The following is a 25,846-nucleotide window of genomic DNA, read 5'->3' as shown; positions in this document are numbered from 1 at the left end:
TAGAAATGGAGTGGCTGCTAAGCCCGTAGCCATAGTTTGTTCTGACCATGGATTCCAGGCTGGGGCAGGTCTCCAGGAAGTCTCTAAGACTGTACATATTCCACTCCTAAAATGGCCCATTCAGCATTTCGTGCTCTTTGCAGCTGAATTTTGAATGATTGTGAAGGAGGTATCGTATATAAAAATGACTTGCCATTTATTAATACATTTCCACAGCTTTGGTAAAATTACCTTTGGCTTTTGATCATTGTTTTTGTTGTTGTGGTGGTGGTAAAATACACACAGTGTAAAGTTGACCATTTTCACTCCTTTTAAGTACAGCATTTAGTGACGTTAGGTACACTCACATTGTTGTGTAGCCATCACTGTTATTCATCTCCGGAACTTTTTCTTTTTCCCAAACTGAACCTCTGCATCCATTAAACACTAACTCCCCAACCCCTGTCCCTGAACCCAGCACCATTCTACTTCTTATCTCTGTGAATTTGAGTACTTCAGTACTTCATGTAAGTGGAATCATACAGCGTTTGTCATTTTGTGTGAGGCTTATGCTCTGTAGCATGATGTCTTCACGGTTCATCCATGTTGTGGCAGGTGTCAGAACTTAATTCCTTTTTAAGGCTCAGTAGTCTTCCACTGTAGGCCTATGCAACATGCTGTGTGTTTGCTCATCTGTCAGTGGACAGTTGTTTCCACCTTTTAACTATTGTGAACACTGCTGCTGTGAATATGAGTGTACAGATTGTCTGTTCAAGCTTGTGTTTTTAGTTTTCTTGAGTGTATCCTTAGTAGTGTAATTGCTGTATTGTATGCTAATGTCACGGAGAAGGCAATGGCATCTCACTCCAGTACTCTTGCCTGGAAAATCCCATGGACGGAGGAGCCTGGTAGGCTGCAGTCCATGCGGTTGCTAAGAGTCGGACACGACTGAGCGACTTCACTTTCACTTTTCACTTTCATGCATTGGAGAAGGAAATGGCAACCCACGCCAGTATTCTTGCCTGGAGAATCCCAGGGATGGGGGAGCCTGGTTGGCTGCCGTCTCTGGGGTCGCACAGAGTCAGACATGACTGAAGCGACTTAGCAGCAGCAGCAGCATGCTAATGTCATATTTAATTTTTGAGGAACTTCTGTATTCTCTTCCATTGTGGTTATATCATTTTACCCTCTCACTTGATCATTGTTTTCTTCTTTAACTTGAGGAGTAAAGAAAAAGTTTCTTATGAAGTATGACATTTTGTTTGGATCAGTGGCTCTAGTTGGTGGTCTGTTGAAGCAGCTCCTGGTGTCGTTTCAGCTTCCTCAGATCTCTAGGGCATTTTTCTTACTAAATAAAGGGATTGAGCAACACGGGTTGTGTATTTTGTAAAATCAGCAGACTGGCATCAAGACCACAGTTTCCTCACAGGAACAGTGTTTTGAACATCATACTTGCTCGTTTCAGAATGAGGAAACTAAGCCCAAAGTGTTTAAATATTGTCACCCACAGGATGAATGATTGAATCCAAGTCTCTGAATTTCTTTCCTAAGGCAACCTCTCCAGTCTCATCCAATTTGGCTAAAAATTACTTAGTTGGCTCCTAAGTCTAAACCTATACCCTTTAACCTTCAGACAGGTGCAAGTTCACTGAAACAGGGGGTGGATTTTGCTTTTACCTCCTGCTCCTCCTTTGCTGATTTTGTGGTTGGGGCTGCCACCACCCACCTCCTAACTTGCTGAGGAGTTAGAAGCTGAGCAAGGGTCCCTAGAGCCCTGCTGTCAGGGATCATCCTGCTCCTGCTGACATCACTCAAGACCCCTGGAATACATGCTCCATTGTGTTATTTTCTAAGATGACTTGGTATCACCTTAGGAATCCGGATCTCTGTCTCCCTCTCTCATTTCAGGCCCTTCGCCTGAGTAGCTCAGCCATGGGGAAGACCACCACAGGCCAGATAGTCAACCTGCTGTCCAACGATGTGAACAGGTTTGACCAGGTGAGCTGCCCCTGAGGGATCCTCTTCCATTTCCTGTTCTTCTCACTGGGTTCAGCTTATTGGAATACCAGGTGCTAGGGTTTGTTGTCAGCCAGGGTACTGTTGAGGATTTAAGACAAAGGTTCTATTTATCCAACTTTCACTTCTCAGTGTGCAAATTCGATGTAATTTTATGTATTGTTTCATAAGTGAGAGTTTTGTTTTTCTAATAATAAAAGGCAGCAGTGTTCTTGCCCAGCTTGGTTAGTGTCCTAAGGGGTCCTCCTGGAGTGGCCCTTCTTGGCACGTGGTGTAGGTGTTGCTGAACTGTCTTCCTCCTCCTCTAGGTGATGAAGGCCTAGTAGTCAGGGATTGTTTTTTCCCCTGCACCCTGTTCAGTGTCTGCTGCCTAGGGAGCCTTCAAGTGGGTGGTCCCCAGACACAACCTCCTCTCTGCTGTCCCCACACACTCTTTTTTCCACTGACCTTAAACATAGATCACATGACCCAGAACATCATAGCTGTTGGTCACATCTGTGTTGTAGTAGACACTTCTCTTTTCAGTATTCATTCATCAAACATGAAGTAAGGCCCCTACTTTCAGGGATGAATAAAGCTTAGTTTCTGCCATATAGAAACCACAGTCTATCAGGGAGGTAAACACACAAGTAATTACTGGAGAGAGCAGTAGGTACCATAATACAGGCTTTCCTGGGATGCTGGGGAGTCCAGGGGAGATGGGGGCTAAACTCTGGGATGGAGAGCATTTGGGGAAGCCCTAAGCTCATCTTTGCTGTGGTCAAAATCCACATCTTCCTTCATTGCTGCTGCTCTGATTCTCCCGGGACATCCCTGAAATCAGCCCTATGCTGCCCTGGAACAGTGTCATCTGGAATGGACACTTGGATTTCTGCTTTAGCAGGTTAAAAACACAGTGAGATCATTTCTATTTAGGTTTCTGTCTGTTCCTTCAGAGCATATTGTGTCTATACTCTGTCCTTAATGGCTTTTATACTATCCCAAAGAGAGGCTATGCTAAAGAATGCTCAAACTACTGCCCAATTGCACTCATCTCACATGCTAGTAAAGTAATGCTCAAAATTCTCCGAGCTAGGCTTCAGCAATACGTGAACTGTGAAATTCCAGATGTTCAAGCTGGTTTTAGAAAAGGCAGAGGAGACAGAGATCAAATTGCCAACATCTGCTGGATCATAGAAAAAGCAAGAGAGTTCCAGAAAAACATCTATTTCTGCTTTTTGACTATGCCAAAGCCTTTGACTATGTGGATCACAATAAACTGTGGAAAATTCTGAAAGAGATGTGAATACCAGATCACCTGACTTGCCTCTTGAGAAACCTGTATGCAGATCAGGAAGCAACAGTTAGAACTGGACGTGGAACAATGGACTGGTTCCAAACAGGAAAAGGAGTACATCAAGGCTGTATATTGTCACCCTACTTATTTAACTTATATGCAGAGTATATTATGAGAAACGCTGGGCTGGAAGAAGCACAAGCTGGAATAAAGATTGCCAGGAGAAATATCAATAGCCTCAGATATGCAGATGGCATCACTCTTATGGCAGAAATTGAAAAAGAACTAAAGAACCTCTTGATGAAAGTGAAAGTGGAGAGTGAAAAATTTGGCTTAAAGCTCAACATTCAGAAAACTAAGATCATGGTATCCAGTCCCATCACTTCATCGCAAATACAGTCACTGATTTTATTTTTGGGGGGTCCAAAATCACTGCAGATGGTGACTGGAGCCATAAAATTAAAAGACGCTTACTCCTTGGAAGGAAAGTTATGACCAACCTAGAGAGCAGATTAAAAAGCAGAGACATTACTTTGTCAACAAAGGTCTGTCTAGTCAAGGCTATGGTTTTTCCAGTGGTCATGTATGGATGTGAGAGTTGGACTATAAAGAAAGCTGAGTGCTGAATAATTGATGCTTTTGAACTGTGCTGTTGGAGAAGACTCTTGAGAGTCCCTTGGACTGCAAGGAGGTCCAACCAGTCCATCCTAAAGGAGATCAGTCCTGGGTGTTCATTGGAAGGACTGATGTTGAAGCTGAAACTCCAATACTTTGGCCACCTGATGTGAAGAGCTTACTCATTTGAAAAGACCCTGATTCTGGGAATGACTGAAGGCAGGAGGAGAAGGGGATGACAGAGGATGAGATGGTTGGATGGCATCACCGACTCAATGGACATGAGTTTGGGTAAACTCCGGGAGTTAGTAATTTACAGGGAGGCCTGGTGTGGTGCGGTTCATGGGGTCACAAAGAGTCGGACAGGACTGAGTGACTGAACTGAACTGAACTGAAGAAGGCTTTGTCTTTCTCTTTTGAGGTAACGATGTTCTTGCACTATCTGTGGGTGGGGCCACTGCAGGCTGTTGCAGTGACCACCCTGCTCTGGATGGAAATAGGAATATCATGTCTTGCCGGGATGGCGGTTCTCATTATTCTTCTGCTTTTGCAAAGCTGCTTCGGGAAGTTGTTTTCATCACTCCGGTAAGAGAAACACTTCTTTTAAAAATTGATAATACGTATTTGGTAACATCCACAGTCTGCTTGATGCTTTTGTTTAAAAACAAGACAAATGCCTTCTCTAGTCTCTTCTTTGTGTGAGCTGTAGACCCTACAGGCTTAGCCAGTGGAGGCTCCAGCCTTAAACTGAAGGCTGGTCCTAAAACAGGAACAGGAAAGGCATTCACTGGGTCCTCTTGGCACCGTGTCTGAAAAAGTAGAGTGTCCTTCAGCAGAATTTACCCATGTCCAAGTTATTTAAATATTGGTAAATAGTAATAACCTTGTAGCCCTATTTCTTACTGCATGTATTTTTGTTATGCTTGTGTTGGAGCCTTTCAGGTATTTATTCATGTTTCCATTAAGTTATAAGCACCCCCAGGGTCAGGCTGATCTTCATTGTGTCTTTATGAAGCCCCACAGTCACAGCAGCACATGTAACAGAAAAGTGGCTGGTGGTGAAGAGCCTTCTCATGCTGACTTAGACCTGAAGCAGGTCTCAGAGTGTTGGAGGTGGGTGGTTGTCACGTGATGGAGATGTTGTGCTATTTGAAGCTCACTAAGTTCTTGTGTTTGTTGTGTGTGTTCAGTTCTGTGCTTGGTGTCTTTCTTTATTTGGAATTTCCTTTCCTGTCTTTGCTGGAGGGATAGACACTCCATATCCTTTGAGGCTGTGTTCCAGTGCTGCCAGGTCTCTGAAGCTCTTCTTGTTCTCCTTTCCTGGTGGAATTTCCCCATCTTTTCTGCTCCCCAGAACTTCTCTCCTATTTTATTACAGCACAGACACTGTCTTCCTGGGTGTCTTTCTCGCTCCCTACCTGACCGTGACCTCTTTGAGCAGATGGTTTGTATCTGACACATTTCAGATATTTCTTAGCCGATGCTGCACATTCTCCAAGTTACTTCTTGAAATGGATTGAATGGTTGACTTCCTAGTTGAAGCCTTTTTCTCCATTTGTACTTTGAGTAGGACCTGCCTGTGTTCTAAGTGCAAAAGGGCTGTAGAGAATAATTTTATTCCTAGCCCCACCCCCGTGCCCACTCCTGCTGCTGCTGCTGAGGAAAGTTGGGCTGTGGTCACTAAGGCTCATCTCATGTCTGTCCCCTCAGAAGTAAGACCACTGCTCTCACAGAAAAGAGGATCAGGACCATGAGTGAAGTCATAACTGGCATCAGAACAATTAAAGTGAATGCTTGGGAAAAGTCATTTATAAATCATATTACCAGGCTGAGAAGGTAAGTTTATATAGGTATCACTCCATATTTTCATGCTTTATTTCCTATTCTATTGGATACTTTAGATGTCTTACCAAAGAAGTATTTAAGTTCATCTTCACATTGAGGTGAACTTAAATACTAACTATTCACTGCATCCCCTACATGTTGCAGGAGGGTTAAGAATAGTGGAGATATCATTTAACCTGCTCTTTCATTTGCCCTCTTCTCAAAGGAAAAAATATATATGCTCCTTACTTATATAGAAATGAAATTCTAAGTAGTTCTTAATACCTCAAATCCCAATAAGCAATGCTTTTAACATAGTATTTGAGACAATGACATTCAAACTAAAATTGTAATTTATGGTGATGGCTGATAACCAGGAAGATTATAGAGACTTGGTATACTTGTATTGAGTCAAACTGTGTGAATCACTATTGTTCATTGTTGCTGTGCTTAGTTGCTCAGTCGGATCTGACTCCTTGTGACCCCATGGACTGTAGCTCACCAGGGTTCTCTGGCCATGGGACTTCCCAGGCAGGAATACTGGAGTGGGTTGCCATTTCCTCCTCCAGAGGATCTTACAGACCCAGGGACTGAACCTGTGTCTCCTGCATTGGAGGTGGATTCTTTACCACCATGAAAGCTCATGAGCCACTGTTGTTCATTTCAAATGGAGCTATGAAAATACTGTCCCTTTTGTTCTGCTTCATGTTTTTAGACTGTTTTTCCATCTTTCATTTAAATACCTGGTGACCGTTTCTCTGACCCCACCTTGTCATCTCTCACTTTGCACCTTTGCAGAGCCCATCTTCCTTCTCTCTGGCCTCCAAGCCTGACTGACTCCAGCTCATCTTCAGGGTCCACATGTGTGTGACTTGCTCTGACTCCACTGCTCAGAGTTACATATCCCAGCTCTGGGCCCCCTTGGGGGGATCATCACAGCGATGACTGTCTCTGTCTATTGTCTCCCAATTTTGTGGTTTCTAATTCTCTTTGCCCATAAGTTCATGAGCTCCTGGAGGGGACAGACTGTGTCTTTCTGTGAGGAGCCTGGAACAGACTTGTGATTATGAATGTTTGTTGAATGAATGTTCAGACCCCGTCAGATTGACCCGAAATGTTTGAAATTGTGACAGAAAGCCTCCTTTTACTTGAAAGAGTGAAGTGGGGATGAAGTGTGTGGTCCTGGTGTCGGGCAGACCCCTGAGTGTGCACTATGCTAATGTCTCCATGATGTGAGGGATGGTTTCTCTTAATCTGTGTCCATTCCCTAGAAAGGGGCCACTTACACAGGGCACTGAATTCATGCCTTGTATGCTGATGCTTCTTATAAAACCTTTGTCCTACTTTCTTTTTACAGTAAGGAAATTTCCAAGATTCTGAAAAGTTCCTACCTTAGAGGCATGAATTTGGCATCATTTTTTGCTGTGAGCAAAATCATGATTTTTGTCACCTTCATCACCAATGAGCTCCTTGACAACCGGATCTCAGCCAGCCAAGTGTTTGTGGTGGTGACACTGTTCGAGGCTCTGCGGTTCTCAAGCACCCTCTACTTCCCCATGGCCGTCCAGAAGGTGTCAGAGGCCGTCGTCAGCATCCGAAGAATCAAGGTTTAGTGAAAAATAACTTTTTTAAGTTATAGGTGGATTTTACCCAAAATGCCTCTTTTATGTGGTGTCACTGTGAGCCAGTTAGGTGAGATTTAACTCTTCCAGTGCCAAGCTGGCAGTCTTTCCAAAGTATATGTATTCCCGTCTTTTCTTAGGTAAAGTGTGTTAAAAGTACTGTAAGATCCATGCTTGTTTAGGGCCAGTAGTACAAATGGCAGCAGCACAGGCTCTTGACGTGCAGTGAAGGCTACAAGATGATTAAAATGTCTAAAAGCAGGAGAAGCAAACAGATGCATCTCCTGTGCTGACTGGAATGACTAGGCAGTGATGGTGCATGGTCCTAGGTGACTAGGATTCCTCTCTGGGCCGGGAGGGGAGGAACTTGCTGAGAAGTTCTTGTTCCCAGGGCAGGAAGAGTGGCCTCAGATTCACTTAGTTCTCTGTGTTTAAAAATGGAGTCTTTCCTCCAAAAGATATTTTCTTGTTGATTTCTGATCTCTACATTTTTATTTCTGTCATTATTTTACTTAGTGTCTAAGCCTGTCTCTAGCTGCCCTCTTCCTTTCAAACTTGTAATTCCAATCATACTTATTGTCTCCTCTTTTAAACTAAATATCCCTAAGTAGTCAGGGGTAAATAAACTAAATGTCCCTAAGTAGTCACACATGGTCTTGGCACGCAGTAGGTGCTCAAGTATTTCTGTTTAAAATGAAGATTAAATCAGCTCTGTAAAAATGAATGATTTATTATGACCTCATAAGCCCAAGAACTCTCTCTATTTTTCTCTAAGTGAGGAAGGGGGACCCATGGTCCTGCCCTTGGATGACTCCAATAGGATTGCAAAAGATCTCAACTTCAAAATACTCACTAAAATCTTCCGTAACTTTAACATCTAGTAACAATCTGTCTCTGAGGCTGTTTTCCACTACCAGCTACAAGCAAGTCAGTCTTTTTGGTAGAATCAACTTTCCTGCATAACCTGTTCTGGGTCTGCAATTCGTGGCTCTACTGGCCATTTACTTTCAGCTTTTTCATCAGACTGAGTCTTGGAGAAAAATCCAGCCAGCACTTCTGGCACCTTTACAAGCTGATCATGTGTTGAATGGGGTCTCATTTAACCCTTGGAGGACTGTGACATCTGTTCACCTCAGAGGTATTGTTTGTGGACAAGTGCTCAATAAATTTAATTATTCACATAGGGCATACTTTTCCTTTTCTTTATTTTTTGTTTTAAAGTGTGGTGTTTCTATTCTAATGTATACACATTGAGTATTGATGTCTTGGTTACACACTTAAGCTGAAACTGGAATTTGATTCTGTCTAGACCAGATATATAACATATACATTACTCTCCAGGGCCCTCAGTCTTTTTAATCAATAGAAGTTGATAATAGGCCAGACAAGAAATTCAAACAAGGCTTCACTGAGGCTTGTGCTACAGCACAAAGTATGAAAACAAGAAACTGATGCCCCGTTGATGCTTTGAGAAGAGTGGGCTGGTTCCTTAAGTAGGGTGAGGGTAGGGGAGGATTGGTGGTTTGAGCCACAGGGATGACTTACGTGGTCTGCCCACCGTCTTGTAGGTGCCATGTGCCAAGATCGTGCACAGTTCCCTGCTTTGCTCCCAGCAGCTCAGAAATGCCAGTTAGCTTGTGATGTTTTTGTATCTTATTGTTCATGATTGCCTTTGCATGTGTGCAGGTATGTTTAGTCCCTTAGGATTTCTTTGTATTTTGTTGCTCAAGGAGACATTTGTCCAGATGCAAGCACTCCGGTAGAGGGTCCCAGGTCCCAGCCTGTCTCATCACCTTTTGCTTGTTGCTGTGTCAGCTTAGACTGTGTAAGGCTGTAGCCATGAAATCAGTGGTTGGATGGTTTGAACAGCCATGCAGTCTGTTCCTTCTTTTAGCTGATGTCCTTGATGGGCTAACTGTGCAAGGCTAGGTCTTAGCTGGAGTTGGGACTGTAAAAGCACATGAATGATGTAGTGTCTCCCCTCTGTGTGACTTAGTATTCCTCAGGGGATTCAGAGGTAGGGAGGGCAGTGCCATCTGGGGATGTGCTGAGCTGGTTTCAGTAGGGTTAGTATTTGAGATGGACCAGAAGGGTGGGTGGGGTCAGTACTTAGGGTGTCCAGGCAGAGGCCACCTGGGGAGCATGGACTTAGGTGCAGTTGAGTCAGTGGAGGCGATGGGTGGGGAGTGTTAAGCTTGTGGACACTCTCTGAGGGGCTATAAGGGGATCAGGAGGGAGTGGTCTTGGGGTGGGGTCAGTGGTATTGGGGAGGACTGGGGAAGGAACAAGCAAAAGAAAAGTTGCATTATTGAAATAACTAATAGTGAGTGAGATTCTGAAATTATGTTGTTTCAAGAGGAAAAGAGAGTTGGGAGAGAGATGAATTGTGTCAGAACAGGCGACAGACGGTACCTGGCTGACGATGGTGGTGGGGAGAGAGAACTCAGGCTGCAGTGGTTGAAAACCTGCAAACGTGTCCTCAGACCACTCTCCATCCATCCTGCCTCCCAGTGGACACAGGCTGTGGCCGGGTAGGAGTCACTGTGCTCAGCATTAGGTTCTCAGTGAGCTAGGATGAGAGGATGAAGGGATGAATGAAAGCATCTTCCACCAGCTGATATTTGACATAAATGCAAAGATCCTGTCTTTCTTTTCCTGCACAAGAGTTTTCACATTCAGTTTTTACCAGTTCTTCTTTTAAAGTAGAAGTTTGCAATCACATTTATGACTCTGAGGCACGATAGATGGGGTGTCAAGATGTTTAAGGTAGTAGGTTACTATTTATGTGTCTTTTTCTTTCTCAAACATCCTCACATGCTTGTTTCAGTTTTTCCCCATATGGGTTAGGATTTGGTTTACCTGTGGGTCCCAGAGGTACCCAGGCTAAAGCTGCTTACAGGGTTCATTTGTTTTTCTCTCATGCAAGAATCCTTGTGAGGCTCTGTATGGATTTCCTGGGGCTGCCGATACAAAGTACCACAAAACATGTGGCTCAAAACCACAGGAAAGTTTTGTTTCACAGTCCTGGAGGCTAGAAGTCTGAAATCAAGCTGCTAGCACAGTCATGATCCCTCTGAATCCGATAAGGGAGCATCCTTTCTTGCCTCTGCTAGCTCTGAGTGGTTGCAGGCAAACCTTGGTGTTCTTGACTTGAAAGCCATCACCCCAGCCTCTGTCTCCATCATCAGGTAGCTGTTTTTTGTGTGTCTGTCTGTATCTACATTTCTCATGAGGACTCCAGTCATATTGGATTCAAGGCCCACCCAACTCCACTGTGATCTCACTTTAATTGATTACATTTCCAACAACTAAATTTCCAAATAGAGTCACATTTTGAGATAACTGGGGTTAGGATGTATCTTTTATGTGACGATACAACTCTCCCCATAAAAGTCCCATGGCTAGTGTGAACCTCCATGGTGTCGGGACCCAGACTCTTTCTCTCTTCTTATGTTACTCCACTGCATGTGACCTTGACCCCGCTGGCAGTCCCCAAGGCCCAGGCTGGGACGGAGGAAGGTCCTGGTTGCTGTCACTCTCCACGGCCCTGGATTTGGTCACGTGGCTGCTCCTGTCTGCTCGGGAGCCTGCAGAGAGAGGGAGGGCCTCCTTTCAGGCTGCCACATGCAGCTAAAATCCAGGGTTTGTTACCTCAGAAGAACAAGAGCAGATTTCAAGGACAGCCAGCAGTCTCTGCCTCTTGTTCACAGTTTTGGGGACCTTGGGGAGTGGGAGTGGTCTAAGTTGTATGTTCAACTTCTCTATTGCTCTAGCTTTTCTCATTGAATTATATCTAGTATTTGCAAGGCAAGAGGGAGTTTTCTTGTATGTGTTTGTCAGCTTTGTAGCAATTTATAAGACTTTGTTTCCTTCAGCTACTTTGTATCAGTTAGCAGCAAAGTGGTGTAGAAGATAACAAAAAGTGAGAGGTGCAGCCATTCCTGCTGTGGAGGAAAGAGGGCATTGACTAAGGAGAGGAAGTGATTGTGAAAAAGGCTTATAAAATATTTTTTAAGAGATAGAAATTTAACACTGTTTTCTTTTTAGAATGATGCCTTAGTAATAGTTAATGACAAGTGGTGATATGGATTTGACACACACAAGGAGAAAAGCGTTGTGTACAGAGTTTGCACTCAGGTTTTCTGTCACTGGTTTTGTGTTCCTAGCGTGTACTGTGCCACCTGCTTCCTGACGGCCTGGGGAGGGCCTTCCTCTCTGTGTTCCTAGCAGTGTTGCATGGTGCTTGGCACATGGTGGGATTCAGTTAGTATTTATGAAATAATTTCCTACCAGCTCACCTGTTTATTGCTGGTAACACAAAAGTAAAACAATAAAAATGTCCAGGTTCTAAATGTATTGGAGTTTGAAGCCATGTTTTCTTTTTAGAGAGGAACCCGTACACTTGTTGAGAAAGTATCAAAGATAGCCTCATGGCCAGGAACTCTTATTTATTTATTTTACACACACACAAACACACAGACACGCACACATACATACTCTACATATGTGTGTATATGCTATGTTTTATATATATATATATGCTATACTATATTATATACTTAGTTGTGCATATAATGATATATTATATACTATATACTATTTAATAGTTCTCATGTGAACCAAGACCTAATAAAATACAGTTGTAAAATGATAGGTAGGTATAAATGATAGGTATAAAACTTTTTATTGCCAATTCCAGAGAAGCAGTTGTTTTGTTTGTGCTTTGTTCTTGCAGTATAAACAATCTATGTTTTGATTTTTTTCTGTAGAACTTTTTGTTACTTGATGAGATAACACAGTGCTACCCTCTGCTGCCATCAGATGGTAAAAAGATCGTGGATGTGCAAGCTTTTACAGCTTCTTGGGAAAAGGTAAGAAACCTGGCCTTCCAAAATTATGACTGCTAAAAGATAACTGTGACATAGATTTACTGGAGAATTTTGAGATTTTACATATACTGTAAAATGTGACTTGATCATTTACTTAGAATATATTATAAAAATTCTCGGAATCAGGGATGAAGTTTGCAATGAATGGAGATTAAGTGTAAAATCAGCCTGAGGCATTTGACATGTTACTCTTTTTCCCATTTTCAAGAGAGCTTTCAGGGTATTAGCACATGTTGACCTTAAAGTATATAAATTCTTCTTTTAATTTGTAGTTTGTTTTTCATATGTTTTATTACAGAGTATTAAATATAATTCCCTGTGCTATACAATAGGATCACCTTAAACAAAAGATATAGAGCACAAATAGCTTTTCTTGAAAACCCAGATCTAATATTTTGAGCTGAAGTGTGAAGTGTCAGTTGCTTCACTTGTCTCTGAGTCTTTGTGACCCCATGGACTGTAGCCCACCAGGCCCCGGTCCATGGGGATGGATACCCACTCCAACATTTCTGTTGTTGTTGCTGTTCAGTTGCTCAGTCATGTCCAAATCTGTGCCACTCCATAAACTGCAGCATGCCAGACTCCCTTGTGCATCACCAACTCCAGGAGCTTGCTCAAACTCATGTTCATCAAGTCAGTGATGCCATCCAACCATCTCATCTTCTGTTGTCCGCTTCTTCTCCTGCCTTCAGTCTTTCCCAGCATCAGGGTCTTTTCTAATGAGTCAGCTCTTCACAGCAGGTGGCCAAAGTATTGGAGTTTCAGCTTCAGCATCAGTACTTCCAATGAATATGCAAGATTGATTTCCTTTAGGATTGACTTGTTTGTTCAAGGGACTCTCAAGAGTTTTCTCTAACACCACAGTTCAAAAGCATCAGTTCTTCAGCGTTCAGCCTTCTTTATGGTGAAAACTCTCACATCCATACATGACTACTGGAAAAACCGTAGCTTTGACTAGATGGGCCTTTATCAGCAAAGTAATGCCTCTGCTTTTTAATACACAGTCTAGGTTTGTCATAGCTCTTGTGCCAAGGAGCAAGCATCTTTGAATTTCATGGCTGCAGTCACTGTCTGAAGTGATTTTGGAGCACAAGAAAATAAAATCTGTCACTGTTTCCACTTTCTATTTGCCATGAAGTGATGGGACCAGACGCCATGATCTTAGTTGTACGAATGTTGAGTTTTAAGCCAACATTCACTCTTTTTCACTCTCCTCTTTCACCTTCATCAAGAGGCTCTTTAGTTCCTCTTAATTCTCTGCCATTAAGTGGCATCATCTGCATGTTTGAGATTATTGATATTCTATCAGAATTCTAGATTCCATTTTGATCATCTAGCCTGGCATTCTGCATCATGTAATCTGTATAAAAGATAAACAAGTAGGGTGACCATATACAGCTTTGACGTACTCCTTTCCTGATTTTGAACCAGTCTGTTGTTGCATGTCCAGTTCTAACTGTTGCTTCTTGACCTGTATATAGGTTTCTCAGGAGGCAAGTAAGGTGGTCTGGTATTCCCATCTCTAGAAGAATTTTGCACAGTATTTTGTGATCCACACAGTCAAAGGCTTTAGTCAATGAAGCAGAAGTAGATGTTTTTCTGGAATTACCTTGCTTTTCTGTGATCCAACAGATGTTGGCAATTTGATCTCTGGTTCCTCTGCCTTTTCTAATTCCAGCTTATACATCTGAAAGTTATCAGTTTATGTACTGCTAAAGCCTAGCTTGAAGAATTTTGAGCAATACTTTGCTAGCATATGAAATGAGGGCAGTTTGTGGTAGTTGGAAAAAAGAAGGAAACTTCCTAAAGTGAGCTAAAGCTACCTCAAATCCCCAAAGAGATAAAATTTGATGAAGAGGTCTCCAGGACCCTGTATATGAGACAGTAAAAGAGACACTGATGTATAGAACAGTCTTTTGGACTCTGTGGGAGAGGGAGAGGGTGAGATGTTTTGGGAGAATGGCACTGAAATATGTATAATATCATATATGAAATGAGTCACCAGTCCAGGTTCGATGCATGATACTGGATACTTGGGGCTGGTGCACTGGGACGACCCAGAGGGATGGTATGGGGAGGGAGGAGGGTTCAGGATGGGGAACACATGTATGCCTGTGGCAGATTCATTTTGATATATGGCAGAACCAATAAAATATTGTAAAGTTTAAAAATAAAATAAAAAAATAGGAAAGAGAAAAATGTGTGTTATATTTTGCATATTAATTATGTTGATTATTGTTATATTTTCCACTTTCTAAAAAAATTTGTGTTACTTTACTAAAATGGGTAAATTAAATTAAAAACTTTAATTTGTAGGCATCAGAGACCCCAACCCTACAAGGACTTTCCTTTACTGTCAGGCCTGGTGAAATGTTAGCTGTGGTCGGACCTGTGGGAGCAGGAAAGGTAAGTTAATGATGTCTTTTGTCAGCTTGATGCAATGCTGCAGCTCCTGTTAAATTTTCAGAGTTGAGCCCAGATCTGTTTGTGACTCAGTTTGAATTGAGTGTATCTAGAACAGTGTCTCTCTAGGTGTGTTCATGGGACATTTATTTTACAAGAATGTTTCATGGCCAAATAAATCAGGATAAATGCACACTGTCTTTTTGTTCTTGGTGCTTCCCATTTCCCAGTTAGGAACTGCCTGTGTGGAATTTGGATGTCTCAGTGAAGGAAATTATTTATGTGACAGCTGTTCAGGATTAAATTAAATTAAACCAGACTTAAATTGAAGAAAGTGGGGAAAACCGATAGACCATTCAGGTATGACCTAAACCAAATCTCTTATGATTATACAGTGGAAGTGAGAAATAGATTTAAGGGACTAGATATGATAGAGCACCTGATGAACTATAGATGGAGATTTGTGACACTGTACAGGAGACAGGGATCAAGACCATCCCCAAGAAAAAGAAATGCAAAAAGGCAAAATAGCTGTCTGAGGAGGCCTTACAAATAGCTGTGAAAAGAAGAGAAGCAAAAAGCAAAGGATAAAAGGAAAGATACACCCGTTTGAATGCAGAGTTCCAAAGAAAAGCAAGGAGAGATAAGAAAGCCTTCCTCAGCGATCAGTGCAAAGAAATAAACAATACAGTGGGAAAGAATAGAGATCTCTTCAAGAAAATTAGAGATACCAAGGGAACATTTCATTCAAAGATGGGTTCAATAAAGGACAGAAATGGTATGGACCTAACAGAAGCAGAAGATATTAAGAAGAAGTGGCAAGAATACACAGAAGAACTGTACAAAAAAGATCTTCACGATCCAGATAATCACGATGGTGTGATCACTCACCTATAGCCAGACATAATAGAATGTGAAGTAAAGTGGGCCTTAGGAAGCATTATTATGAACAAAGTTAGTGCGGTTTTGGAATTCCAGTTGAGCTCTTTCAAAATCCTAAAAGATGATGTTGTGAAAGTGCTACAGTCAATATGCCAGCAAATTTGGAAAACTCAGCAGTGGCCACAGGACTGGAAAAGGTCAGTTTTCATTCCAGTCCCAAAGAAAGGCAATGCCAGAGAATGCTCAAACTACTGCACAACTGCACTCATCTCATATGCTAGTAAAGTAATGCTCAAAATTCTCCAAGCCAGGCTTAAGCAATACATGAACAGTGAACTTCCTGATGTTCAAGCTGGTTTTAGAAAAGGCAGAGGAACCAGAGATCAAATGGCCAACATCGGCTGGATCGTGGAAAAAGCAAGAGAGTTCCAGAAACACATCTACTTCTGCTTTATTGCCTATGCCAAAGCCTTTGACTGTGTGGATCACAATAAACTGTGGAAAATTCTTCAAGTGATGGGAATACCAGACCACCTGACATGCCTCCTGAGAAACCTGTATGCAGGTCAGGAAGCAACAGTTAGAACTGGACATGGAAAAGGAGTACTTGAAGGCTGTATATCGTTATCCTGCTTATTTAACTTGTATGCAGAGTACATCATGAGAAACGCTGTGCTGGAAGAAGCACAAGCTGGAATCAAGATTTCTGGGAGAAATATCAATAACCTCAGATATGCAGATGACACCACCCTTATGACAGAAAGTGAAGAAGAACTAAAGAGCCTCTTGATGAAAGTGAAAGTGGAGAGTGAAAAAGTTGGCTTAAAGCTCAACATTCAGAAAACGAAGATCATGGCATCTGGTCCCATCACTTCATGGGAAATAGATGAGGAAACAGTGGAAACAGTGTCAGACTTTATTTTCCGGGGCTCCAAAATCACTGCAGATGCTGACTGCAGCCATGAAATTAAAAGATGCTTACTCCTTGGAAGGAACGTTATGACCAACCTAGACAGCAGAATAAAAAGCAGAGACATTACTTTGCCAACAAAGGTCTGTCTAGTCAAGGCTATGGTTTTTCCAGTAGTCATGTATGGATGTGAGAGTTAGACTATGAAGAAAGCTGAACACCGAAGAATTAATGCTTTTGAACTGTGGTGTTGAAGACTTGAGAATCCCCTGGACTGCAAGGAGATCCAACCAGTCCATCTTCAAGGATATCAGTCTTGAATATTCACTGGAAGGACTGATGTTGAAGCTGAAACTCCAATACTTTGGCCACCTGATGCAAAGAGCTGACTCATTTGAAAAGACCCTAATGCTGTGAGATGGTTGGATCACATCACCGACTCAATGGACATCAGTTTGGGTAAACTCTGGGAGTTGGTGATGGACAGGCAGGCCTGATGTGCTGCGGTTCATGGGGTTGCAAAGAGTCAGACACGACTGAATGACTGAACTGACTGTTCAGGATATACAGAGACAATGGGGACTTCTTTTCATCTTAGTGGCCTTTCCAGGCTGTCTGGAGATCATAAAGCCTCTTCCTGGAAGCTTTGAGCATTTCCTCCTATGACTTGACATGATCCCATCAGTGCATGTGTAGTGAATGTGCAGCCATGTGCTGGAGATAAAGGTACAGAAGTGAGCAAGACCTTGACTCTCTGCCTTTCAGAAGCAATCTGGTTGTGGGGCGAAACAGATATGCAGACATATTCTTTCAGCCCAGTGTTGTGAGCACTCTGATGGTGTGGATACACACATGCCACATCTGTGTCATGTTGAAGATTGAAAGGAAAAGTGCACATATACTTGGTCTGAAACAACAAAATACAGAAACCTAAGGTGGGGTGTGGGCTTCCCTGGTGGCTCAGTGGTTAAATAATCCCCTGCTAATGCAGGAGACACAGGTTCAGTCCCTGGTCTGGGAGGTTCCCACCTCCCAGTTGTGGAGCAACTAATCCTGCGCATCACAACTGTTGGGCCTCTGCTCTGGGGCCTGGAGGTGCAACAACTGCGCCTACGGGCCACAACTGCTGAAGCCTGCCCACTAGAGCCTCAACAAGAAAACCCCCATACACTGCAATGATGACCCAGTGCAAGCAAAAATAAATAGAATTGTGGTATGGCAGAAACTGACACAACATTGTAAAAAAAAAGTAAATGAAAAATATAAAAGAACTAAAAATAAATAAAATTATTTTTTTAAATGTGGGATGTGTACATAAAAGGGTGCTGATTTCCTCTGTCATGGACTTTTGCTCTGCAGACACAACTCACTTGAGAGTTCTTTAAATTAATGATCTTTGGCTATATTCTTCACACATAGCTTTTTAAGAACAAGTGTTTGTTGAGTAAAGGATACCAGATGCAGGAACAATTGCACTAGACATCAAATATATCAAATACATATTCTGCTGGGCTCTGCTAGAGAAGGACGTTGCTGCTGCTGCTCCTACTGCTAAGTCGCTTCAGTCGTGTCCGACTCTCTGCGACCCCATAGACGGCAACCCACCAGTCTCCCCCTTCCCAGGGATTCTCCAGGCAAGAACACGGAGTGGGTTGCCATTTCCTTCTCCAATGCATGAAAGTGGAAAGTGAAAAGTGAAAGTGAAGTTGCTCAGTCATGTCCAACTCTTAGCAATCCCATGGACTGCAGTCTACCAGGCTCCTCCGTCCAGGGGGTTTTCCAGGCAAGAGTATTGGAGTGAGGTGCTATTGTCTTCTCTGAGAGAAGGATGTTAAACATTCTCAATTGTTCTTTGCTGAGTAGAATTTCACCTGGGGCGATACTCGGGCAGAGTAGATTGTTTATACTATTAATATATTCCTTATCAGTCGTTTTCATTGACCATGAATGTTATTTTCACTTTTTTTTATTTTGGTCTCAACTGTGAGGGCTGTACTTTATCCTGTTGAAGGAAAGTGTTCTATCATGTATGAAGCGCCAGGGTGGGGTCGGCTGTGCTGTGGGGCGTGTTCCATCCTGCGTGCACCCTGTTCACATGTGTGTTGCCCTCTGTTTCAGTCATCACTGCTAAACGCTCTGCTGGGGGAGCTGTCCCCGAGCCAGGGACAGGTCAGCATGCACGGGAGGATCGCATATGTTTCTCAGCAGCCCTGGGTGTTTCCAGGGACTGTAAAGAGTAACATTTTATTTGGGAAGAAATATAAAGAAGACAGATATGAAGGAGTAATAAGGGCTTGTGCTTTGGAAGAGGTGAGTAATGACTTCTGAGTTGCCTATACTTGAATTTCAAATGATGATAGTGGTTTACACTACAAGGTTTGTTAAAAGTTCTTTTTAAAAAATAGATTTTTGAATGTTGCTTAATATTTAAGTTGGTCTTCTGGATAAATCAGCAGGCTTACATAAATAAGCATATGTATTTACACAGGCTGTCATTTTAATTCTTATAGGTTACTAACACAGAATACATTCTCTGGAGGGAGGAGGGGGTTGTTTCATTCTGTGAAGTTTTCATTCACTTTCAACATTTTGTAATGGAAAGTTATAAATATTTACAAAAGCAGAGAGCATGGTGTAATGAACCCTCATGTACCCACCCCAGCTTCAGCCAGAATCAGTGGTGGCCAGTCTTGTGGAATCTGTGCCCATGCCAGTCCCAGCCCCACCCCCACCCCAGAGTATCGTGGAGCAGATCCTAGACCTCAGATCAGTTCATCTGTAAACATTTCATTATTTTTCTCTAAAAGATGGGAAAGCTTTGGGGAAAAAAACCACTACTTTATTTCATCTGAAAAATGCCTCAAATTCCTGAATATCACCCACATGCTAATCTGTGTTTACATGCTGCTGATCATCTCACTGAGAAATCTTCACCACTGTTTGAACCCACACAAGGTCTGCCCCTTGCACTTGGCTGATGCCTCCTTGGTCCCATTCAGTCTGTGAGGTTCTCTCACCACTTCATTTTTGACTTGTAATTTATTATTTAAGGAAACCAGAATGTTTTAAAATTTCTTTTTAATACTCTGTCATTTCACTGAGGGAGATTGTTTTCAGAAATGGCACTGAGTTTCACAGAGAATGGTAAGACGAAAGGTTTAACTGTATTTTGGGAATTAAATAAGATTAGTGAGTAAACGATGAGACCTAAACTTAAGAGATAGGAGAATACAACTGACAAAAAGAAAGGAAAAAGAGTAAATAATGTTAAATACTAGGTTACTCTCTTGGGTTGTAAACAATCAGTGAATTATATCATTAAAGGTCTCCCCTGGGGTCTCTTCCGTGCAGTCTGGACATCTGACTGCTCTTTTGTACTGTAAGGAAAAGACAGGGACAGATTTTCAAAGGTGTGGTGTTGAAGGTTCCAGACCTGCTTTGTGAGGAAATTGTGATTCTCCTGGAACAAGGGCTTGAACATAGTAGGTTGCATCAGGTGTGTGTGTGTTCATGCTAAGTCACTTCAGTAGTGTCCAGCTCTGTGGCCCTATGAACTATAGCCTGCCAGACTCCTCTGTCCATGGGATTCTCCAGGCAAGAATACTGGCATGGGTTGCCATTTCCTTCCCCAGGGGATCCTCCCAACCCAGGGATCAAACCCGAGTCTCTGTCTCCTGTATTGGCAGGTGGGTTCTTTACCACCAGCACCAAGGGAAGCCCTGCATCAGGTGAGCAGCATTTCACAATGATGTGGACACGCAGAATTGCTTGTTTAATGGGATCATTTCTTTACTCCAGGTTCTTGTTAATGGGTGACTGTAAATTTGCAGAAATGATGTCAAGTTAGCAGACATGAGCTAGATTTTTATTAAATGGTCTAGATACCATATACGGAGAAGGCAATGGCAACCCACTCCAGTACTCTTGCCTGGAAAATCCCATGGATGGAGGAGCCTGGTGGGCTGCAGTCCATGGGGTTGCTACGAGGCGAGTGACTTCACTTTCACTTTTCACTTTCCTGCATTGGAGAAGGAAATGGCAACCCACTCCAGTTTTCTTGCCTGGAGAATCCCAGGGAAGGGGGAGCCTGGTGGGCTGATGTCTATGGGGTCACACAGAGTCGGACACGACTGAAGCGACTTGGCAGCAGATACCATATAAGAAGGGAAAGCAAATGCAGAACAGTGAGAACAGTAGCTCCCATTAATTCAGAGTCCACGTGCAAATCATTTTTCTGCCTTTCACACATGTGCATGCACACATGTAAAAAGGTTTATTAATTATTCATTCTTTATGAATATCTGCAATATTCCCATCTTCAGTTTATAGTTAGTAAAACTGAGGCCTGGACAGATGAAACACCTCATCCCTACATTTGTAGCTCAAGTTCAGATCCTGGGGACCAATGCTTTCTGCAGCCTCGTGGGGCTGGACCACTAATGTGGGCAGTGTTGTGGGGCTTCACCCAATGGGGCATGTGTGCAGCACAGACTGGGATGCACAGCAGTTCTTCTGTACATGATTTGACGTCTATAAACATGGACTGCTCTCATGTTCTGCTGCATAGTTGGGACATGGAGTTGGGGTCCCTTGTGCCCATTCCCTCCTTGGCAGGAAGGGAGGCCCAGCGTGGAGAAGTAACGGAGAGGAGAGTTCTGGCTCCGGGTTCATCACTTGCCTGCTGTTACTCTGGACACGTCCTGTTACCTGCCTGGACTTCTGACATTTCTGAAGCAAAATGAGGACATTGGGTCAGAGGGTTTTGTTGCTGCTCTGAAATGTCATCTATGACTCTGATTAACAAGAGTTTAGCAAGGACTTTACAACACCTAGGAACTATTTAGTAAGCTATGAGAGCATCTGCTTATCTCCTTTTGGATTCCAGATCTCAGTATTATGGACATAAGGCGGACACAGGAAATAGTGGTGTCCTGGAGTTAGTCTGGTTGTAGACACAGAGAGGGCATGTCTTGTAGAAAAGGCTTGGCCTTTGGAGAGAAACAGTCCTGGATAGTGACTCTAGGTGTTTGTCTCAGTTTCCTTTCTTATTAAATGGGGGAGGGGTGGGATTACTGTAAAGGCTACAGACAATGCCTATGAAATGTAAACACAGGGTTTCAGTAAGTGGTGGCCATTGTTGCTATTCTAAACTTTTCCTCTCCATCCATCCAGCCATCCATATAAATATAATAAACATTTCTCCTTATTGTTCTCCTTACTCCCACCTTCCCCAAATCCTGGAGGAAAAGCCATAAAAAAGCAACACCTATTTATTTATTAAAAATTTATTTATTTTAATTGGAGGATAATTACAATATTGTGATGATTTCCACCATACATTAACATGAATTTGCCATGGGTATACATATATCCCCCCATCCTGAACCCACCTCCCACCTCTCTACCCACCCTATCCCTCTGGGTTGTCCCAGAGTACTGACTTTGGGTGCTCTACTTCGTGCATCAAACTTGCACTGGTCATCTATTTTACATATGGTAATGAATATGTTTCAATGTTATTCTCCCAAATCATCACACCTTCACCTTCTTCCACTGAGTCCAAAAGTCTGTTCTTTACATCAGTCTCCTTTGCTGCCTTGCATGTAAAATCATCATTACTGTCTTTCTAAAAGCAACATTTTTTATATAACATATGTTAAAAACAACTAGATGTATTATACTAGATCTGATTGAAGTAATCGTTTAAGTTCATTGAGCTGAAAACTTTCTGTAACAAAATAGGGAGACATGAAGTAATCACACTGGCAGTATCAATTCAGGTTGACAACATCAACTCCACGGTCTAGGAGTCAGAAGTTTCAGGAATTCAGTCCCAGTTTCTCTGTTGATCAGGTGTGTGGATTTGACTGTTTGATCCTTACAAGACTGTTACTTCATCTGTAAAATGGAGATAATAAGACTATCAACCTTATTAGGTTGTTTTGAGGATGAAATGTGATCCTGATTTTAAAGCACCTGCTTGCTAGGGACATAAGCACTCTGTTAAGTATTAGAATGGTTTTGAAAATAAATTAGTTTTTAATTATAAGCTCAGTCAGTTTCTGGTAAAATTACATCCATAAAATGTGACATGTAAGAAAGAAGGTATGTGAGTATTAACTTCCATTGTTTGAGTTGGTATTTCTGTAGGTGCTCTACACACAGTATATTATGTAAATCAACAATAACAATATTCTGTTACCATAATATAAGCAATATAGTGTGCAACATTTGTCTCCATGTTATCTTTAAGGCTTTTGAAAATGTTTCATGAACACATATTTAAAGATATCCAATTGATAAATTCTAGTTTATAGTTTTTCCATATAGATCACTTACTTGGCCATAGGATAGTAAGTTTTTTGACACTGACATGTCTAAGTGTAGAGGCCTTCAAGTCTTGAATTACTTAAGTGTTGTCTTCATTTCAAACGTACCTTCAGTCACCACCTGGGCAGCATGACGTGAAAGAGCAGAAGACTCTGAACTGACATGAACTCATTCAGATTCCAGCTCTTCTGTTTAAAAGCTGACCGCCCTCAGACCAGTGATGTGATCTGAGTTTCTCAGTTTCCTCACCTGTGAAATGGGGCCAATACTTACTGTGCAGGTTGCTGTGAGGATTAGAGATAATCAGCATCAGGGTCCAGCACAGAGCTTGGTGTATAGAACTTACCCCCCAGGAGCTGTGAGAAGCTGTGTGCATGTGTACAAATGATGGAGTAGAAAAGATGGTCCTTCATAAGAGATGAGAGATGTAAACAGAACCCAGCAGGAAGAGAGACGAGTCCAGGATGGTTCCAAGGGAGAGTGTGTTTGGGCTGAGACTGGAAAGATGGGCAGAATGCTGACAGGCCATGAGAGGAGGGGCGATTCCACAAGGAAGAAAAGCTGTGAAGGAAGCAGGGCTCCTGCTGTTTGACTCTAGAGTCCAGCCATCCTCTGCAAGGGCCTCGTGTCCAGCCCACATTAACCATTTCAGCAGTCTGCTCCGTGGTGCTTCTACTGTAAGTCTCCACCATCGCTGAAGGGCTCTTGATGTGCTTCTGGATGGATGGCATCAAACCAGCATCACCATTTCCTAGTTTGCCTCTAGTGTGTGTGTCTGCTATTCAGTGAGAACTGGTTAAATTTGGGGGCTTCCCTGGTGGCTCAGACAGTAAAGAATCTGTCTGCAATGCAGGAAGACCTAGGTTCACTCCCTAGGTTGGAAAGATCCCCTGGAGAAGAAAATGGCAACCCACACTAATATTCTTGCCTGGAGAATTCCATGCACAGAGGAGCCCGGTAGGCTATAGTCCATGGGATCACAGAATTGAACTCGACTGACTAGCACTTACTTACTTACTTAACTTAGAGGTAACAAATATGAATAAGAACACTTTCCTGTCAGCAGAAGGAATTGTAATATATGCTCAACTCAGGCTTTTCCCCTTTAATCTAATCAGAACGTGGTAGATGAGAAATCAGCTTGACTTGGTTTTACTTCAAATTCTCCAAAATGTTTTTCCCCTTGGTGGCTTGTTCATATATAATTTGCAGAGTCAACAACACACTCAAAGTGTTACTACCAGACTCAGAGATAGTTTTTCATGTCCTGGAAAGAGAGGCTGTGAGTGCTTTTTCTAGAATGTGGTTAAGATTGCTGTATTACAATGTGGTGCTTTTTTAAGACAAAAACCATTTGAACAACATGAAATCAAAGCAGAAAAACTAAGCAGAACAGTTTGCAAGGACTGTGAACAGTGAAAGAGAGGCCAAGTAATTCTGTGTGTGTGCATGAGGCTGAGAACTTAACACAAAGCTCATTTTTTTTTTTTTTCAATGAAAACACAAAGCAAGAGATGGTATTAATTTCTGATCTCAAGAAAAAAAGAATGTGAGGTAATTATAAATTATCACAACAGAGCATTTTCTGCCTTTCATCAGATGCCCCTCTATTAAGATTTGAGTGAGTGGAGAACCTGTGTGTCTGTGTCTTTGTGGTTGTCAGGGAGGGTTACGATGCAGTCTCTTTCTTCCACGGTGGTCATGTGCTTTGTATGTTATGATTCACACTGTAAACAGGGCCCTAATGTTGGCTTGGTGAGAAAATAGGGATCAGTCACCAACAGCAAGTTACAATCAACTCATGTCGTTTTTTCATTTGTGGAGGTGTTCACACACACCTTTAGATTCTCACAGCATCCTTGAGTTCAGTGACTCTGGTTTCTGCAGCACATTCTATAGCAGAGGAAAATGAGACTTAGGGAAGTCAAAGGACTTGTGTTTCATGGTGGCACCAGTGAGCTACTTGCTTTCTCCCCAGATTTGCTGCAGTAGAGACAGAGAAGTGAGGGCTTCACCTGCAGAAAGGGACTGCTGTGCATCCTAAATTGAGGCATGGGGGGTTTAGTGATAAAAACTCCAAACTCTGTGACAGAATGTGTCAATTGACAATTATAGGCAACCTAAGACTTATAATATAATACCATGTAACTTAAGTCTAAGGCAGAGGAACCAGAGATCAAATTCCCAACATCTGTTGGATCATAGAAAAAGCAAGAGAATTCCAGAAAAGCATCTACTTCTGCTTCATTGATATGATAAAGCCTTTCACTGTGTGGATTACAACAAAGGGTGAAAAATTCCTAAAAGAGATGGGAATACCAGACCACCTTACCAGCCACCTACGAAACCTGCATGGAGGTCAAGAAGCAACAGCTAGAACTGGACATGGAACAATGGACTGATTCCAAATTGGGAAGGGAGTACATCAAAGCTATATATTGTCACCCTGCTTATTTAACTTACATGCAGAGTACACCATGTGAAATGCCAGGCTGGATGAAGCACAAGCTGAAATAAAGATTCCTGGGGGAAATATCAATAACCTCAGATATGCAGATGACACCACCCTTATAACAGAAAGTGAAGGGGAACTAAAGAGCCTCTTGATGAAGGTGCAAGAGGAGAATAATAAAGTTGGCTTAAAACTCAACATTCAAAAAACTACCATCATGGCATCCAGTTCTACCACTTCATGGCAATAGATGGGGGAACAATGGAAACAGTGACAGACTTTATTTTCTTGGGCTCCAACATCACTGCAGATGGTGACTGCAGTCATGAAATTAAAAACGTTTGCTCCTTGGGAGAAAAAGTGTGACAAACCTAGACAGCCTTTTAAAAGGCAGAGCCATTACTTTACTAACAAAGGTCCATATAGTCAAAGCTATGGTTTTCCTAGTAGTCATGTATGGATGTGAGAGTTGAACCATAAGGAAAGCTGAGTACAGAAGAACAGATGCTTTTGAACTGTGGTGTTGGAGAAGACTCTTGAGAGTCCCTTGGACTGAAAGGAGATCAAACCAGTCAATTGTAAAGGAAATCAACCCTGAATATTAATTGGAAGGACTGATGCTGAAGCTCCAGTGCTTTGACCACCTGA

General features: G+C 42.4%; 1 protein-coding gene across 1 annotated transcript in view; it reads left to right on the top strand.

The window, feature by feature from the left end:
• The window catches only part of LOC100848700 (ATP-binding cassette sub-family C member 4), a 164,021-nt gene that overhangs the window by 25,858 nt on the left and 112,317 nt on the right, over positions 1 to 25,846 (top strand). The window contains exons 5-11 of the mRNA XM_024989169.2: positions 1,888 to 1,977; positions 4,308 to 4,471; positions 5,597 to 5,722; positions 7,068 to 7,317; positions 12,102 to 12,203; positions 14,538 to 14,627; positions 18,535 to 18,726. Coding sequence (XP_024844937.1) covers positions 1,888 to 1,977; positions 4,308 to 4,471; positions 5,597 to 5,722; positions 7,068 to 7,317; positions 12,102 to 12,203; positions 14,538 to 14,627; positions 18,535 to 18,726 — 1,014 coding nt within the window. The remainder of the gene's footprint in view (positions 1 to 1,887; positions 1,978 to 4,307; positions 4,472 to 5,596; positions 5,723 to 7,067; positions 7,318 to 12,101; positions 12,204 to 14,537; positions 14,628 to 18,534; positions 18,727 to 25,846) is intronic.

The sequence above is a fragment of the Bos taurus genome, unplaced genomic scaffold (genome assembly GCF_002263795.3).
Source record: "Bos taurus isolate L1 Dominette 01449 registration number 42190680 breed Hereford unplaced genomic scaffold, ARS-UCD2.0 Leftover_ScbfJmS_264, whole genome shotgun sequence".
Taxonomy (NCBI): domain Eukaryota; kingdom Metazoa; phylum Chordata; class Mammalia; order Artiodactyla; family Bovidae; genus Bos; species Bos taurus.
This window is presented reverse-complemented; position numbering and strand designations above follow the sequence as displayed.